The following is a 16,108-nucleotide window of genomic DNA, read 5'->3' as shown; positions in this document are numbered from 1 at the left end:
ATACAGAGGTGGCGTTACCAATAAAAAAACCTAAACAGCCTACTTACACAATTCTCAATAGAACAACAAGTCGATTAGCTGTCTTTGAAACATCACTACTTCGACTCAATGAGCAAACAAGTTTCCAAAATTGATTCTAGAACTATGTTCAAGAACAATACCTCCATTCTACAGCCGGTTTTGAAAGCAATCTTACAAAGACGATTCATGACCTACAAATATTGTATCGTGTGGGACACTTCATGATGCATTATAGAAGGAATTGTCTAGACCTTCAGGAATAAATAGCGACGCTGATAACCTCACTGCTGAGCGCCTGTAAGCTCCAAAAACATACAGGAATAAAGAAGTCAGAAATTTATTCAAGTTTTTTTTTTTATTTTCATAGAATAGGATTCGTATATTTCTGATTAATCGTTTTTCTTGGATTTGAGGATTCGTAGTTTTTTATAATGCTCTTAGATTGTTTAGGGCACTAACAGCAATAGAGATGCACCAATCAGTTGTGAATGAATGTTCCATCTTCTGGACTCGGTGGTTTTCTGCTGATGAGCGTAGAAGAGATTCTAGTTCATGAGAACATACACAAAAGGCTGTGGCCAGTGATTAGGTGTACGAAGATTACCGATTTGTGAACTGCAGTTCTGTTGTGCTCCAGACTCTGACTGTAATAATTTACTTCTAAAAGCTTAGTCCACCAACTGGACTATCTTTCGTACTACTGTTGACAGAGCAGTCTGTGATGTGAAACACTCCTGTTCTCGAATGGGGCTCTACCAGTAAAATATCACAATTTTCCTGGCAAGAGTGCAGCTCTTTACAGAGGTGCGTAACTTCCCCTTCTCGAAGAATGAGAGTGCCGCCCTTGGATCACAATTCTGACACTCAGCGGACTGGGTCTCAATTCTGCCAGTCAGCGTACCGGAGGACTGTCGCTTTCATCAGCGCCGTGATCCCCGTCGTCAAACGGCCGATCGGTCCAGCGCGGCCACGTCTTGAGGAGCGAGAAGAGCGCGCCGCCCGGACTGTTGGTGGGCGCGAGCTGGCAGTGGCCCACGACGCGGTAGTCCCGCGTCAACACCCCTCTGCGTTCCGCCTCGGCCAGCAGATAGGGCAGTGCGTCCAGCGCTGGCGGCGCCGGCAGGCGTCTGCAGAAGGTGCCCAGCAGCGCCACGGCCAGGCAGCGGCGGCCACTGCCATCGTCTGGAGCGTCCAGTTCCAGGTCTGGCTCCAGATCTCCACCGAGCCCCAGGCTGAGGTCTGCCGCCAGCTCCCAACCGCGTCCCTCGTACACGGTGCCAGACGGTGCCACCACGAAATGGAACGGCAGGTCCGCCAGACCACGACACTGCACCTCAAAATCCTGTAGGCTGCGCACCTGACGACGTTCACCCTCCACGCTCGAAGGCTCCTTCGTCCCCGTGTGGCCTGTGACAACACAAACAACATCGGTTAATTCTTTTTGAATGATAGGTTTGGGTGTGATGTCTTACAGACAGTGAGTCAAATAGTGAGACTGTTCACTCGCCCCTCACAACGGACAGCGCCACGTACACTATTGTTCATGAAAATCACAACACCAAGAAGGAGACATATGATCTTTTTATCTTTTTTGGGGGGTGGGGGGGTGGGGGGGGGGTCATCAGTTCAGAGAAATCTGTTTGTCACCCGGGTGACTATGTTAAGCAATAAATATGTAGACATTAAGAATAAAGATGTAGAACGTATAGAAAGTTCGTTTCATTTAAAAAGCTTTAGCAGTTTTCACCTAAAAAATTCGGAGGAATTTCTCTTCAGCACGCCCTCATAGATCAATAGTGTGGCGAATAGGATGACCAGAAATATGAAACGGTTTACTTTTGGTGCTGCAGCGCTTAAGAAGGTGTTGTCTTGAGTGGCTACAGGAGGGTACAAGACGAATTGGGTAGACTTCCTATTTGGTGTGATAAATGGCAGCTTGGTCTAAATGTGGGAGAACGTAAATTAATAATGATGAGTAGGGAAAATAATCCTGTAGTTGAAATCTGGTTTCGCAGGATAGAGCGGATCAGGTTGTGGTTGTGGAGGGGGCCGTAATCAGTAACTGTTAGTTGCACAAAACACACAAACTTAATTTTCTTAAGAACCACTTAATTACACACTGCCTTAAAAGGATGAAATTAAAACAATACAGCTGAAGGCCTGGTTAAGAAAACTTGCAATACCTCCTGGGCTGAAGGCCCAAAACCACACCAAAAACAAGAACAGCTGAAGGCCTGAACACAAGTTATAAAAATTACTTTAAAGAATACATGCGGCTGAAGGCCTTACTTAAAAAAAAAAAAAAAGAAGAAACTTTCACGTAAATACTTGGTTGAAGGCCACACACAAGACATTGAACAACTTAGGGCTTAGGGCATGGATAGCAAGAATTTCAGATAAAGCAAATTTTTAAAACAATTAGTTTCAAACAAATCAATTTTAAAAATTTAAATTTAAGGCGACTGAAGACCTTATCTTAAAACAATTTCACGTGAAAGCTCGGCTTATGGCCACACACTAGGCACTGAACAAGGCAGAGCTTAAGGCCTGGATAACAAGAATGTCAGGTAGAACAAACTTTCAAAATTTATTTTTTAAACAAATCAATCTTCAAATTTTAGTTTAAGTTGGCTGAAGGCCTTATTTTAAAATTAAAACAAACTAAGTTAATAGACGGCTGACGAACTCGCATAGTACATCAGACTAAAATGATAATCACAATGTAAAACCAACAGAACAGTGGTGCTCAGAAGTGTTCCAAAGATTGGCCTGAAGATGTAGCTCTAATTTAAGGTGTGTGACAGGTAGCCAAGAGTAAGGTTAAATAATAGGATCGCAACCCGACCCAGGAACGGCTGAAGGACCAACCAACAACCTAATCAGTTCCCTTCCGCCCAACCAAAGGTACGATAATGGAAAATATCAGCCGAGGACGAAGATACTAGCCGCACTACATGTTCAAAATTGGCATCTAAAAACAGCCAAGGCACAATAACCACTCTTAAGAAAAAAATATGAACAAACAACTAAAAGGCTGTCGAACTACACGCCGTGCTGTACAGCATCAACAGGGTGAGGAAAACACACTGCCAGAAAACTACGCTAACGACCAAGGCAGGTAACTGGGGCGTTGATGGCCACAAGGCAGAAAATACCACTGGTGCACTTTGCGGATAAGTAACAACCAATTTAATAGTTAAAGACAGCTGCAAAATTTCGCCGACTCCAACACACCATACATTCCTGCTAGCCGGAATGGCCCAGGAAGCAACAACTGGCAATGAACGAAGAGATGTCACAGCAGTTGAGGTTTCATAACAGGTTAACTGATCACTCAACTTCAGTGTCCAGGTTGAGTGAGCAACGAACTTTGTAGCTCTCGCAGCTAGTACCTCACAATCCGGACGTGCATGCATGCTTCCAGCGGTCCCGGCCTGACCTCACTGCTCTGTCCCAACCTACCGATTCCACACACAGCACTCAGCACACACAGCAGTCAGACCAAAGATGGTACAGCACTACCAGTCTCGATAAGCGCTGCTGCTGCCACTCGTTATGGTAGTAACTCAGGAAGAAATAAGATGCCACTCGATTACAACAAAATGCCAAAGAACAAACGGCATGAACGCGAGCCGGCCACGGCGCAGTAGTGCTCGAATACAGTATTATTGTTGTGCTGTTTGACACAATCACATCTATTAAATATCTGGCAGTAACGTTACAGAGTGTCAGGAAATACACCGAGCATGGTCGGCTGTAGGGAAGGTGATTGGTCGACGTCGGTTTACTGGGAGAATTTAAGGAGAGTATATGAGTAGCTCATGTGCTAACGCGATCGTGCATAGTAGACTAGCGCAACCTATTTTTGAACACCACTCGAGTGTTAAAGACAAACGTTGAAGCAATTCAGAGGCGTGCTGCTATATGTGTTAGCAGTAGCTTCGATCAACACGCGACCATTACGGAAATCAAATTTAACGCCAATGGAAATCCCTGGGGGGATGTAGACATTCTTATCACGAAACACTGTTGTGAAAGTTCAGACATCCGGCATTTACGTCGCACTGGAGAACAATCTTGCTGTCACCAACATACACCTCGCGTCAGAACCGCGAAGACAAGATAGGAGTATTCACTGCCCGTACGGAAGCATATAGACAGTCGTTTTGCCCTCGCTCTATAAGCGAGTGAAACAGAAAAGGCAATGCTGTTGTACACCGTTTGATTGCTTGCGGAGTATGTATGTAGATGTATGTGATGATAAATAAATGTAAATGTCATGTGACTAGGGCCTCCCGTCGGGTAGACCGTTCGCCGGGTGCAAGTCTTTCGGTTTGACGCCACTACGGCGAACTGCGCGTCGATGGGGATGAAATGATGATCTTAGGACAACACAACACCCAGTCCCTGAGCGGAGAAAATCTCCGACCCAGTCGAAAATCGAACCCGGGTCCATAGGACTGACATCTGTAGCGCTGACCACTCAGCTACCAGGGCAGACTATGTGAAGATGAAACTACTGAAATTAAGTCCAGAACATTGACGTAAATTCTGGTGATCGGAAGTCACGTTTCCTTCCCTGGACGCGAAATAGTTGTGGTAAGAATTTCTTTCACAATCACAGTTGGAATTGTTTGCCACCTGTTAGAGCGCATCTGTACGTAAAAGCATGCGACAGGCAAAAGTCGGCTATGGAGCCTGCCAAATTAGCAGACCTCAGAAATAATAAGCTCGACCGTCGTGCTTCAGTCTTAGTTGAACCGCCTGTCGAATGCTGTTCATAGGGCTCTGGCTAATATGCTTTCTGTATCGTTATTCTAGAATAAGAAATTTGGAAAGAAGCAAAATGCAATCTGCTTTTAGGTAGACATATCACTGATATTATCAGTCATCGAAAGAGGACTACGTCCGGTCATATTATGAACCTAGCAAATGTGCTATACTTACAGATGACAACCACCCGGACAGGATACTCCAGCTTCGGGATTGCCTCTGCCGGGGGACTTGCCAGCCACTGATCTCTCGACACCACATACAAGTCTTGCAGACCTGAAACAAGTACAGTCACATTGTCACTGCATCCAATCACTGTATAGACACGTACAAAACGTATCCCACAATCTGATGATATTCCAGAATTAGCACGGAGATGACCATCACCTGCATGCGGTTTCTTAGAGTAGGTTTTCAGTTACAAATGGTTTTATTGTTATAGTTAACATTACATTGGCTGTTTTGGTTAGTATCAGTCGAGACTGTTATGGCAAGGTAAGTTCGGCTCTTAGAATATTCGTCGATTCGAAATCTCTTTCCATTTTCTTTCCCTCAAATTTGGAATTTGAAGTGCGACTAAACAGATATTTGAAATACGCTGTACAAATAAAACTGAGAGGAATGACAAATAATGAGCTCTACATAAATTCTTAAGCTAGAATATCTCAGTGCGTTATCCAGTTTATAAAGAAAAGAGAACAGTGAATCGTCTACTTATTATTTGATACAATTCGATGTGTATCTTTTTACTAAGATTCGTCAGAGGAATAGGAGTAATAGTTTTTTTAAAGTCAGTACCGCCATTAGAAAAATGGTTCAAATGGCTCTGAGCACTATGCGACTTAACTTCTGAGGTCATCAGTCGCCTAGAATTTAGAACTAATTAAACCTAACTAACCTAAGGACATCACACACATCCATGCCCGAGGCAGGATTCGAACCTGCGACCGTAGTGAGCGCTCAGTTCCAGACTGTAGCGCCCAGAACCGCACGGCCACTCCGGCCGGCGCCGCCATTAGACTGTTGTTTATTTACAGTGTTACATTTACACTTACACAATCATGATTTCGGCTTCAAAGTGCCATTATAAAGTGTTTTAAGTGTTATACAGCGCCTAAGATGGCATACTGTTGTATTAAAATACACTATTAGACACATTGACAATGCGTCTGATAGTGTATTTTAATACGACAGTATGCCATCTTAGGCACTGTATAATACTTAAAACACTTGATAATGGCAATTTGAAGCCGAAATCATGATTGTGTAAGTGTAAATGTAACTCTGTAAATAAACAACATTCTAATGGCGGTACTGACTTTAAAGGAATATATTACGACGGTGGCCCCGCATTATGAAAAAAAAATTAGGAGTAATAGTGACATGTTTAATTTCAATATCTGTTTACAGTGAAATTACAGTGTTGTAAAATATTTTCAGCTCTCCAAAGATGTTCAAGGAGGATGCTAAACAGCATCTTGTGAAAACTGTCTCTAAACTAACGGAGCCGGCCGGTGTGGCCGTGCGGTTCTAAGAGCGTCAGTTTGGAACCGCGTGACCGCTACGGTCGCAGGTTCGAATCCTGCCTCGGGCATGGATGTGTGTGATGTCCTTAGGTTAGTTAGGTTTAAGTAGTTCTAAGTTCTAGGGGACTGATGACCTCAGTAGTTAAGTCCCATAGTGCTCAGAGCCATTTGAACCATTTTGAAACTACCGGAAAGCGTGAGTAACGTATGTAATAAGACGGAACGTCTTTAATAGTTCGACTACAGCAATAGCATTGCACCAGTTCATTTCAGTACTTAGTCACAGTCCCAGGGCATTGTGCAGCATTTGTGAAATGAGAACACGGAATGGACTCTCAGGCACTCTCGTTCAACTGCGTAATGATTTTGTAAATTTGTGGTAAGGTCTTATGGGACCAATATGCTGAAGTCATCGGTCCATAAGCTTACACACTACTTAATCTAACTTAAGCTAACTTACGGTAAGGACGATACACACATCCATGCCCGAGGGAGGACTCGAACCTGCGACCTCCGACGGGGAGAGCCACGCGCCACGCGGACCGCAGACCGCGCGGCACGTGTGTGTATGTGTGTGTGTGTGTCTGTGTGCGTGTCAGCTAGGAATAGTGGTATGGAAAAACACCGATTAGCTCTTGCAAATATTATACATATATACTCTTCTATACTAATAACAAATATGTAAAACCGTCGTATCTGTCGGTTCTTTGAATAGATTTAATAATATAATAACTGAAAGAGAAACCGTCACGTAAAACGAATACATAGATGAAATTTGGATATCATTACGAATACTTGGGGTTTTGTCTTTTATCATGTACATTTTTATCTCCACATTAATTATCCATAGTAACAGTCAATGTGACTGAATTAAAGCAAACAAAAAAATACACCGGAAACCTGCTTAAACAACCGAGGAACTTAAAAACACAGCCAATATCATACAATGATACTACACAAATATTATGTGGAAATATTAACGCAACTCTTAAGATAGTAATTAATGTACAATATAGTGAAAAAGCAATGAGGTAATACGTTTGCGTGTCATTCAAAAGTTAATTTTAGTGAGGTCTAAAGCAATGTGACTCAAACAGAAACTTAAGAGTCAACCTTGTAAAATTCTTAGTTTCGTTCAGAGCAGCGACTACGGCGGACTTCAAAGACAACAACAGAATACAAGAGCCTTGAGCAAATAACGAAATACTCTCATTATGTAACACAACGTCACGAAGAACACGTGAACAGTCAGGGACAGGCTTACAGAAGGCATTAACTCAAGGATACAACACTTGGAGGCAAAATATGTAAGGATGTTGAGGAGTGTGCCAGAAGAAGCCCAGAAATAATGGAGTCGGCAAACTGCTGTGCATCCGCTACTAGCCATACAGAAACAAGTGACCAGTTTACCTGGCCGAAATATGCGGCAAAGTGGGTATAACATTGAGCTGTCATTCACGGACATCCAGTTTCAAATCCCTCTTTGGCTCTTTAAGTTCTGATGTCGCGTGTTCTTCACGACCTTGTCCGATCACAGTTAGTAACTAATTGCATCACTGGGCGCGAGGCGCGACCCTAATTTTTACTTACAAACTGTCTGCCCAGAAATGATCACAAATGTTTTCCAGACGGACGGACGCAAGATACAGAGCGAAGGGAATGCTCTAGAACGTCCGGACTTTTGACAAATGCAACATGGTGCTCTGTTTGAGTTGACAGCTATTTCAAGTGAAGGTGACTGTGGCGATGTACTGAGAACCAAGGTTTTTTGTTATCCAGTAGTAAAGAACGCTTAAATTACTAGAACTGTATTCCAACAAGAGAATTTTTGCACCATTGTTCAAAAACTACGAATGACTGCTAAGAGGAAAATTTGGAAGCGTTCGTACATCTGGCCCCGATGAACCTACGTTACCAAAAGGTTGGAGTGCTTGAAGCGTCATTGACATCAGCTATACAGTGAGACCAACGTAGGAGAGTAGTTTGGGCGGGAGTGGTTATACAATGACATCTAGTACACAGAGAAATTTGATCAGTCTATAACGTAGTCTAGGCGCGCAGTCAGGAACCGCGCGACTGCTACGGTCGCAGGTTCGAATCCTGCCTCGGGCATGGACGTGTGTGATGTCCTTAGGTTAGTTAGGTTTAAGTAGTTCTAAGTTCTAGGGGACTGATGACCACAGATGTTAAGTCCCATAGTGCTCAGAGCCATTTGAACCAATCTATAACGTAGTGATCAGTACTCCTTGAACTGATAGGATTAAAGAGGATTTCATATAAAAAAATTGTATGCTTAGGCTACAAGAACGATGTGAAAAGAGAAAAGCTAACTTCCCAAATAAACTGCCTTTAGAGATGTGAATTAAGTGATCTGTCGACAAGTTTACTGAGGGCTACATTTCCTGATTATTACTGTGACGGAGCTTGAAAACGGAAGTAAGGATAGGCCACTGTCGTATTGATATTGAACCTCAGAGTATACAACCACTATAGAGAACTAAAAAAATACCGATTTCTTCATAATAGGTTAAAACAGAACACAGGGCCAAAGATAGAAAGATTCTGAATGAATGGACTGTGAAGAGTACCATTAGTGAAGCACTCAATGACCTTTGCAGCAGAATCTAGTCGAAAGAACTCTCACAGAACCCAAAGAAATTATGGTTATGCGAAAAGGCAGTCAGTACCATAAAACTTGGCAGACTCTCATGGATGACACAGGAATTGTAACTGAGATAAGCAAAGCAAAGCAGAAGCACTGGACGACGTTTTCTAACAATCCTTTACTAAGGAAAATGTAGATGTACTTCTTGGATCACTACAAGGGTGAATGATATAGACATGTCAGTGGCGTTGAGAAGCAGTTAAAATTGCTAAAATTAAGGAAGATACCAAGGTACCATACGATCCGTGAGAGTTTCTATACAGAACGTTCCTCCTAGTTCGCTCTCATTTTAACCATAACATACCGCAGGTTCTTCTAATAAAAACTTTGCCAACTGATTGGAGAGAAGCATGGGTCACACCTGTCTACAAGCAAACAAAACTGTTCGCAATACTACCGTCCAACCACACTTTCGTTCACGTATTTAGAATTCCAAAACATGTTTCTGAACAGAATGAACCAGCATCGATTCCGAAAACATCGCTGGGGAGAAACGCAACTTATTCTTTTCTCACATTACATCCTAAAAGTCGTAGATCAGTGAAATCAGGTAGATGCAGTATTTATAATCTTCCGAAAAGTATACGACGCGTTACATCATCTTCTGTTAACAGAAGTGCTATTATATGGGACATCAATCAAAATTTGTAACTAAGACAATTACTTGGTAGGCAAGACGCAGCACAAGACGCAGCATGTTGTACTGATTGGAGAGTCGTCGAAAGAGCTGAAAGTAACTTAAGAGAACTCAAGAGAAGTATGGTGGGATGTTTGTTGTCCACGATGTGTATTAATGATCTGGGAGACAACATTTATTGCAGCCTCGGATGATACACTTATCTGTAATGAATTTTTGCCTAATAACATTTGCACACCACTTCAGTGAGATCTTGATAAGATTTTAAGTGGTACAAAGATTGACAGCTTCCCTTGGAAGTACAGAAAAATAAATTTATGAACTTCATAAAACGAAAAAAAAGCTAGTGCCTTGTTACTAAAATATCAAATTAAAGTATATGATTCAAGAGACCTTTTCAAATCTCAAACATCTATCTTGTGTATATGCAGATAGAAGGTGGCGAATGAAGATTTGTGCCAAGGCCGGGATTCAAACCCAGGTCTCGTGCTCACTTGGCAGATGCGCTAACCACTGCGCCACAGTGGCACAGTGGTTTTGCATAACTGCACGGACCATCCTAGCACACATCCCTCCGCGATTCAAATTCCTTGTATAAATTTTCATGCGTCTCTTCAGTCTGCACATATACACTACAATATCAGGTATTCACAATTAGAATCGATCGGTTCACACAAATTTCTGAGTCTCACCGTTCTTAGGCATGTGAAATGGAATGACTACATAGGCTCAGTAGCAGGTAAGGTGGCAGACATTGGCTCATTGGTAGGAGACTGGGGAAGTGCAGTCAGTCTGCAAATGTGAATACTTTCAAATCACTCAAGCGTCCCAAATTAAAACATTACTCGAGCGTGTGGGAACCATAGCTAACAGGTGTAGCAAATGATACTGAATGTACCCAAAGAAGGGCGTCATAAATGGTCACAGGATTGTTTAACCCACTGGAGAGCTTCACGGAAATATTGTAAAATCTAGGTTGGTAGGCTCTTATAGATAGAAACCATCTATCCAACGAAAGCCTACTTACAAATAAGGACCAGTATTAAGTGCATCAACTAGAGATTTTACTCCACCCCGTAAGTGAAGCTTCCATAAGGCACCAGGAAGACAAAACTAGGCTAACTGCAACACCCAGAAAGGCATTTAAGCAGTGATCTTTACCAACTTTCACATGAGCCTGAATGAGGAAGAAACCCTAACATGTGGATGCAGAACTTTCCATACTACCGTCGTCTCCTGGAAATCGAAACTCCTGGAAAGATAATTACTGTTATTGCTATTAGAATATGATTGTTTCTTTCCCTAAGGCACACGAATTATTAAATGAACTAGCTTCTGATAGTTCCCATGTAGGCTCCACATAAATTACATTAGCATACTATGTTACCGAACTGTCCTTCAAAATATAGCCAGGTTGTATACAGTACTGCTGTCAGAATGATGTCTTGAGATAACCACACTAGCTCTAGAGGAACCGCTACAAAGAAGGTGGCAGGAGTTCTTCTCAGCCTTCAAAACTAAAAGGTCGATATATTCTGCACAGTGTTTGTATATGTGTGTCGCTGTCGCTAGGTGAGGTTCAAACACATCAATCAAGTAAAGGAGTCACACGTCTCGTATATCATTTTATCAAAATTCGTATCCAGTTTGTACTGGTGCTGATAATATGGGTGATATTGGTGGTGGCAAGGAAAGTGTTTCTGAGGAAGAGAAATTTGTTAACATCGAGTATAGATTTAAGTGTCAGGAGGTCGTTTCTGAAACTATTTGTATGGAGTGTAGCCATGTATGGAAGTGAAACGTGGACGATAAATAGTTTAGACAAGAAGAGAATAGAAGCTTTCGAAATGTGGTGCTACAGAAGAATGCTGAAGATAGGTGGGTAGATCACGTAACTAGTGAGGAGGTATTGAATAGAATTGGGGAGAAGAGAAATTTGTGGCACAACTTGACCAGAAGAAGAGATCGCTTGGAGGACATATTCTGAGGCATCAAGGGATCACCAATTTAGTACTGGAGGGCAGCGTGGAGGGTAAAAATCGTAGAGGGAGACCAAGAGATGAATACAACAAACAGATTCAGAAGGATGTAGGCTACAGTAGGTACTGGGAGATGAAGAAGCTTGCACAGGATAGAGTAGTATGGAGAGATGCATCAAACCAGTCTCTGGACTGAAGGCCACAACAACAACAAAGTGATGGCACAGATGGAGCCGCTAACAGGTGTCTTAATTTCCCTCTGTCGTCATAGTCAGTAGCATGGATCAAATGGCTCTGAGCACTATGGGACTTAACATCTGTAGTCATCAGTCCCCTAGAATTTAGAACTACTTAAACCTAACTAACCTAAGAACATCACACACATCTATGCCCGAGGCAGGATTCGAACCTGCGACCGTAGCATCAGTAGCATGTTGTGTAGTTGTCGTGCTGTATTGAGGTGATGGGGTCTTGGATGAGTCGTCGCGGAAGGACAGGACAGGAGCCACTGGCAGGTACTTTCTAGAGGTCCCCAAGGAGAATACATAGCTTCTAAAAACCAAGGAGCGAGAGTGAGCTAGACACTGGATGTAAGGTAGGCGGATGCGGAACGCTACTTTCCGTCTCGGCGCCGGTGTGACGAAAGCAATCGAGATTGCACTGGCCGCTGCCGTGCGTTGTGGGGCCTCAGAGTCGGTCTAAATAAGGCCAGTGTAATGAACTGTACCGCGCATCTGGCTAGTGCAGTATAAATTATTGTTACAAATCGGTTTCTCTGCTCAAAGAACACTTGTTTGGAATGTTATTTTTCCACTGGCAACGCTTTTCCTACGGAAGTTCTGCCAGGCTGGTCGGGAGATATTCATGCCTGCTTTATTGTGCGGATCTCTACTTCTGTTTATTGCTGAAACATTTTTCTCCATCCATTTTCGTGGTGCGGGGCGGAGCGGGAGGGGGGGGGGGGGGGGAGTGGATTTGCCTACCGGTACCTCACTTGGTATGAGATAGGAAGGAAGCCTATTGCATGTTCTAAAAATATATCTGTAATTTGGAGTTAAGGGTTCCACATTCTAGAAAGTTCGGACACAGGAAAACAGCTTTCTCAGAATTGAATGCGCTAGAAGACAGCCCATTGGTTGACTTATAAAACATTTGCTAGGTGGAGCGATGGATTGTTTAAAAGAAAGTTAACTTTGGACAATGTTTAGCAGAGCCTTCTTATTGTTGGAGTATTCTTTTGCGTGGATTTCGTGCAGAGCACTCTGGATGAAGATGCCAAAGTGGATGCACGGGACTTGAAGACGTAGAGAAGCAGAAGTTCTCACTCTGGAGGCATGACAGAAGTCTCGCTTGTACGAGGGTCACTCCAAAAGAAATGCACATTATTTTTTTTTAAATCCATCTTTTATTCTACATGTTTGAAAGTTTTACAGTGTGTAGATACATCCTTTAGGAACAATATTTTCATTTCTCCACATAATTTCCATCCCTCTCAACTGCCTACGGCATCTTGGACCAGCGCCTGCATACCCGCACGGTAAAATTGTGGACCAACCTGTTGGAGCCACTGTTTGGCAGCGTGCACAAGGGAGTCATCATCTTCAAACCTTGTTCCACGAAGAGAGTCTTTCTGTGGTGTCACCGCCAGACACCACACTTGCTAGGTGGTAGCCTTTAAATCGGCCGCGGTTCGGTAGTATACGTCGGACCCGCGTGTCGCCACTATCAGTGATTGCAGACCGAGCGCCGCCACACGGCACGTCTAGAGAGAGACTTCCTCTCCTTGCTACCGTTCTGCGTTTTGTTGCTACGCAATGGCCCTTGTCAAAGTCACGGATCGGGGATCCGTTGGTTCGCCAATTTTTTGCTCACAAGGAGAGACTTTTTGTACGACGTGGTGTTTTGCTGTTGCGTTCTGATAATGATCAGTCCAGGGTCGTGGTCCCACGTTAGTTACAGTCCTCTGTCTTACGGCTTCTCCACCACGGACATTGGGGTGTAGTGAGAACAAAACAACTTGCTCGTCAACACTGTACTTGGTTCGGAACTGATGCTGCGATTATGAATATGTGCTCTTCTTGCATGGCGTGTGCCGAACAACAATCCGAACCACCGCGGAAATTCTTTGCATGGCCGAAAGCCACTACCCCTTGGCAACGCTTACACATCGATTTTGCTGGTCCATTCTGGAATGCTCGATGGTTGGTTCTGGTAGATTCATTCAGTAATTTTCCTTTTGTTGTCCGGATGTCTTCCACGACGTCATCTGCCACCATCCAAGCGTTATCCGCTATCTATTGTATTGAAGGTCTTCCACAGACTATTGTTTCCGACAATGGCCCACAATTCATGTCCGCAGAATTTCAGTCATTCTGCAAGGCCAATGGTATTCAACATCTGACGTCGGCGCCGTTTTCGCTGCAGTCAAACGGTGCCGCTGAACGTTTGGTCACGACTTTCAAGTCACAGATGTTGATGTTGAAAGAGTCTCATTTTCGGGAGGACGCGTTATTGCTCTTTTTGTCCACGTATCGCTCTCAGCCCCGAGATGGTCGCTCGCCGGCTGAGTTGCTTCACGGTCGCCCTCATCGCACCTTGATGTCTTTGCTACATCCGCCGCATCAGGTTCCTGTGCAGCGGCAGACACCTGCTTTTGCCCCAGGCGACGTTGTATACTATCGCAACTATCGAGGTTCACGGCGTTGGCTCGCAGGGCGCATTCTTCGCTGCCTCGGCGGCGCTATGTATCTGGCTTTGGGGGCCTCTGGTGAGGTGCGTCGGCATCTCAATCAGCTGCGCCTCTGTCGTCGCACGGGATCTGCCGCTCCCCGTCTGCTTTCAGCGACGGTGCCATCCGGTCAGCGCCCTGGGGACCCATCTACTGGCTCGCCTCATCCCCAGGTGTTACCGACGCTGCCTTCCATTTTGCCCCATGGCGACGCGCCGCCGCCTGTTCTCCCGCCGGCGACGCCCGCAGTGGATGCGTCCCTGCAACCGCCGGGCGCCTCCCTGGGTCACGCGCCGCCGATCGCTTCCCGTGACCAGTTGTCCTCCGACATGGAACTCTTGCCCGCTCCGGACCACATGGCGTCTTCGTCCGTCGGGTGCCCCGACCCGATGGGGGTCGATCCTTCGGCCCCTCCTGTCTCTCTACGGGCGCATACACCGCATGTTGCCGTGCACCCTGGAGTAGGTTTTCAGGCGTTTCCTAGCTCCCCTCGGGCCGAATGGCAGGGTGCGGGTGGCACAGCCTCGCCTGTTGTTAGGCTCCCCACCTCGTCGCATAGTCAACATGGGGTCCTCCCCACGGCGGGCGGAAGCCTTATAACACAACCGTACGCCGATTTGCGGGGGAGGAATGTGGTGTCACCGCCAGACACCACACTTGCTAGGTGGTAGCCTTTAAATCTGCCGCGGTCCGGTAGTATACGTCGGACCCGCGTGTCGCCACTATCAGTGATTGCAGACCGAGCGCCGCCACACGGCAGGTCTAGAGAGAGACTTCCTAGCACTCGCCCCAGTTGTACAGCCGACTTTGCTAGCGATGGTTCACTGACAAATTACGTTCTCATTTGCCGAGACGATAGTTAGCATAGCCTTCAGCTACGTCATTTGCTACGACCTAGCAAGGCGCCATTATCATTTGCTATTTATCTTGTGATGCAAGTACCGTCAGACCGATGTTCACCAATTATGGATTAAAGTTAAGTATTCCAGAAGCTACGTACTTTTTTTACTAGACTCAACTCCTTTAACTGTTCCAGACCTCACGCCAGCCCGCGTGAGCTTAAACGCGTGCCTTTCGGCTATCTCATAGTGGCTTGGCTGTCTTGCCAAGTCACAACACTTTCAGTTTCCCAAAGAGATTATAGTCACATGGAGCCAGATAAGGACTGTAAGGCGGGTGTTTCAGTGTTGTTCATCCGAGATTTGTGATCGCTTCCATGGTTTTTTGACTGACGTATGGCCGTGCATTGTCGTGCAACAGCAAAACATCCCGCTTTTGCCGATGTGGTCGAACACGACTCAGTGGAGCTTGAAGTTTCTTCAGTGTCGTCACATATGCATAAGAATTTATGGTGGTTCCCCTTGGCATGATGTCCACAAGCAAGAGCCCTTCGGAATCGAAAAACACTGTAGCCATAACTTTTCCAGCAGAAGGTGTGGTTTTCAATTTTTTTTTTCTTTCTTGGATGAATTTGCTTGATGCCACTCCATTGATTGCCTCTTCGTCTCCGTTGAAAAATGATGGAGCCATGTTTCATCACCTGTCACAATTCTTCCAAGAAATTCATCTTCACCATTCTCGTACTATTCCAAAAGTTCGCTGCATACCGTTTTTCTTGTTTCTTTGTGAGCCACTGTCAACATCCTGGGAACCCACCTGGCACAAACCTTTTTTAAGGCCAACACTATCAGTATTCTGCAAACACTTCCTTCCCCTACCCCAACGTAGCGTGACAATTCGTTCATTGTGATGCGTCTGTCAGCAATCACCAATTCGTTA

General features: G+C 44.7%; 1 protein-coding gene across 1 annotated transcript in view; it reads right to left on the bottom strand.

Annotated features, from left to right (window-relative positions):
• Positions 1-357: 357 nt before the first annotated feature.
• Positions 358-16,108, bottom strand: part of LOC126482113 (uncharacterized) — a 166,363-nt gene continuing 150,612 nt past the window's right edge. Inside the window, exons 7-8 of the mRNA XM_050106088.1 lie at positions 4,969-5,070; positions 358-1,428 (exon numbers count right to left, since the gene is read on the bottom strand). Coding sequence (XP_049962045.1) covers positions 914-1,428; positions 4,969-5,070 — 617 coding nt within the window. The 3' untranslated portion in view covers positions 358-913. The remainder of the gene's footprint in view (positions 1,429-4,968; positions 5,071-16,108) is intronic.

This window comes from Schistocerca serialis, chromosome 5 (genome assembly GCF_023864345.2).
Source record: "Schistocerca serialis cubense isolate TAMUIC-IGC-003099 chromosome 5, iqSchSeri2.2, whole genome shotgun sequence".
Taxonomy (NCBI): Eukaryota; Metazoa; Arthropoda; class Insecta; order Orthoptera; family Acrididae; genus Schistocerca; species Schistocerca serialis.
Note: the sequence above shows the minus strand (reverse complement) of the source record. Positions and strands in the feature narration are given on the sequence as shown.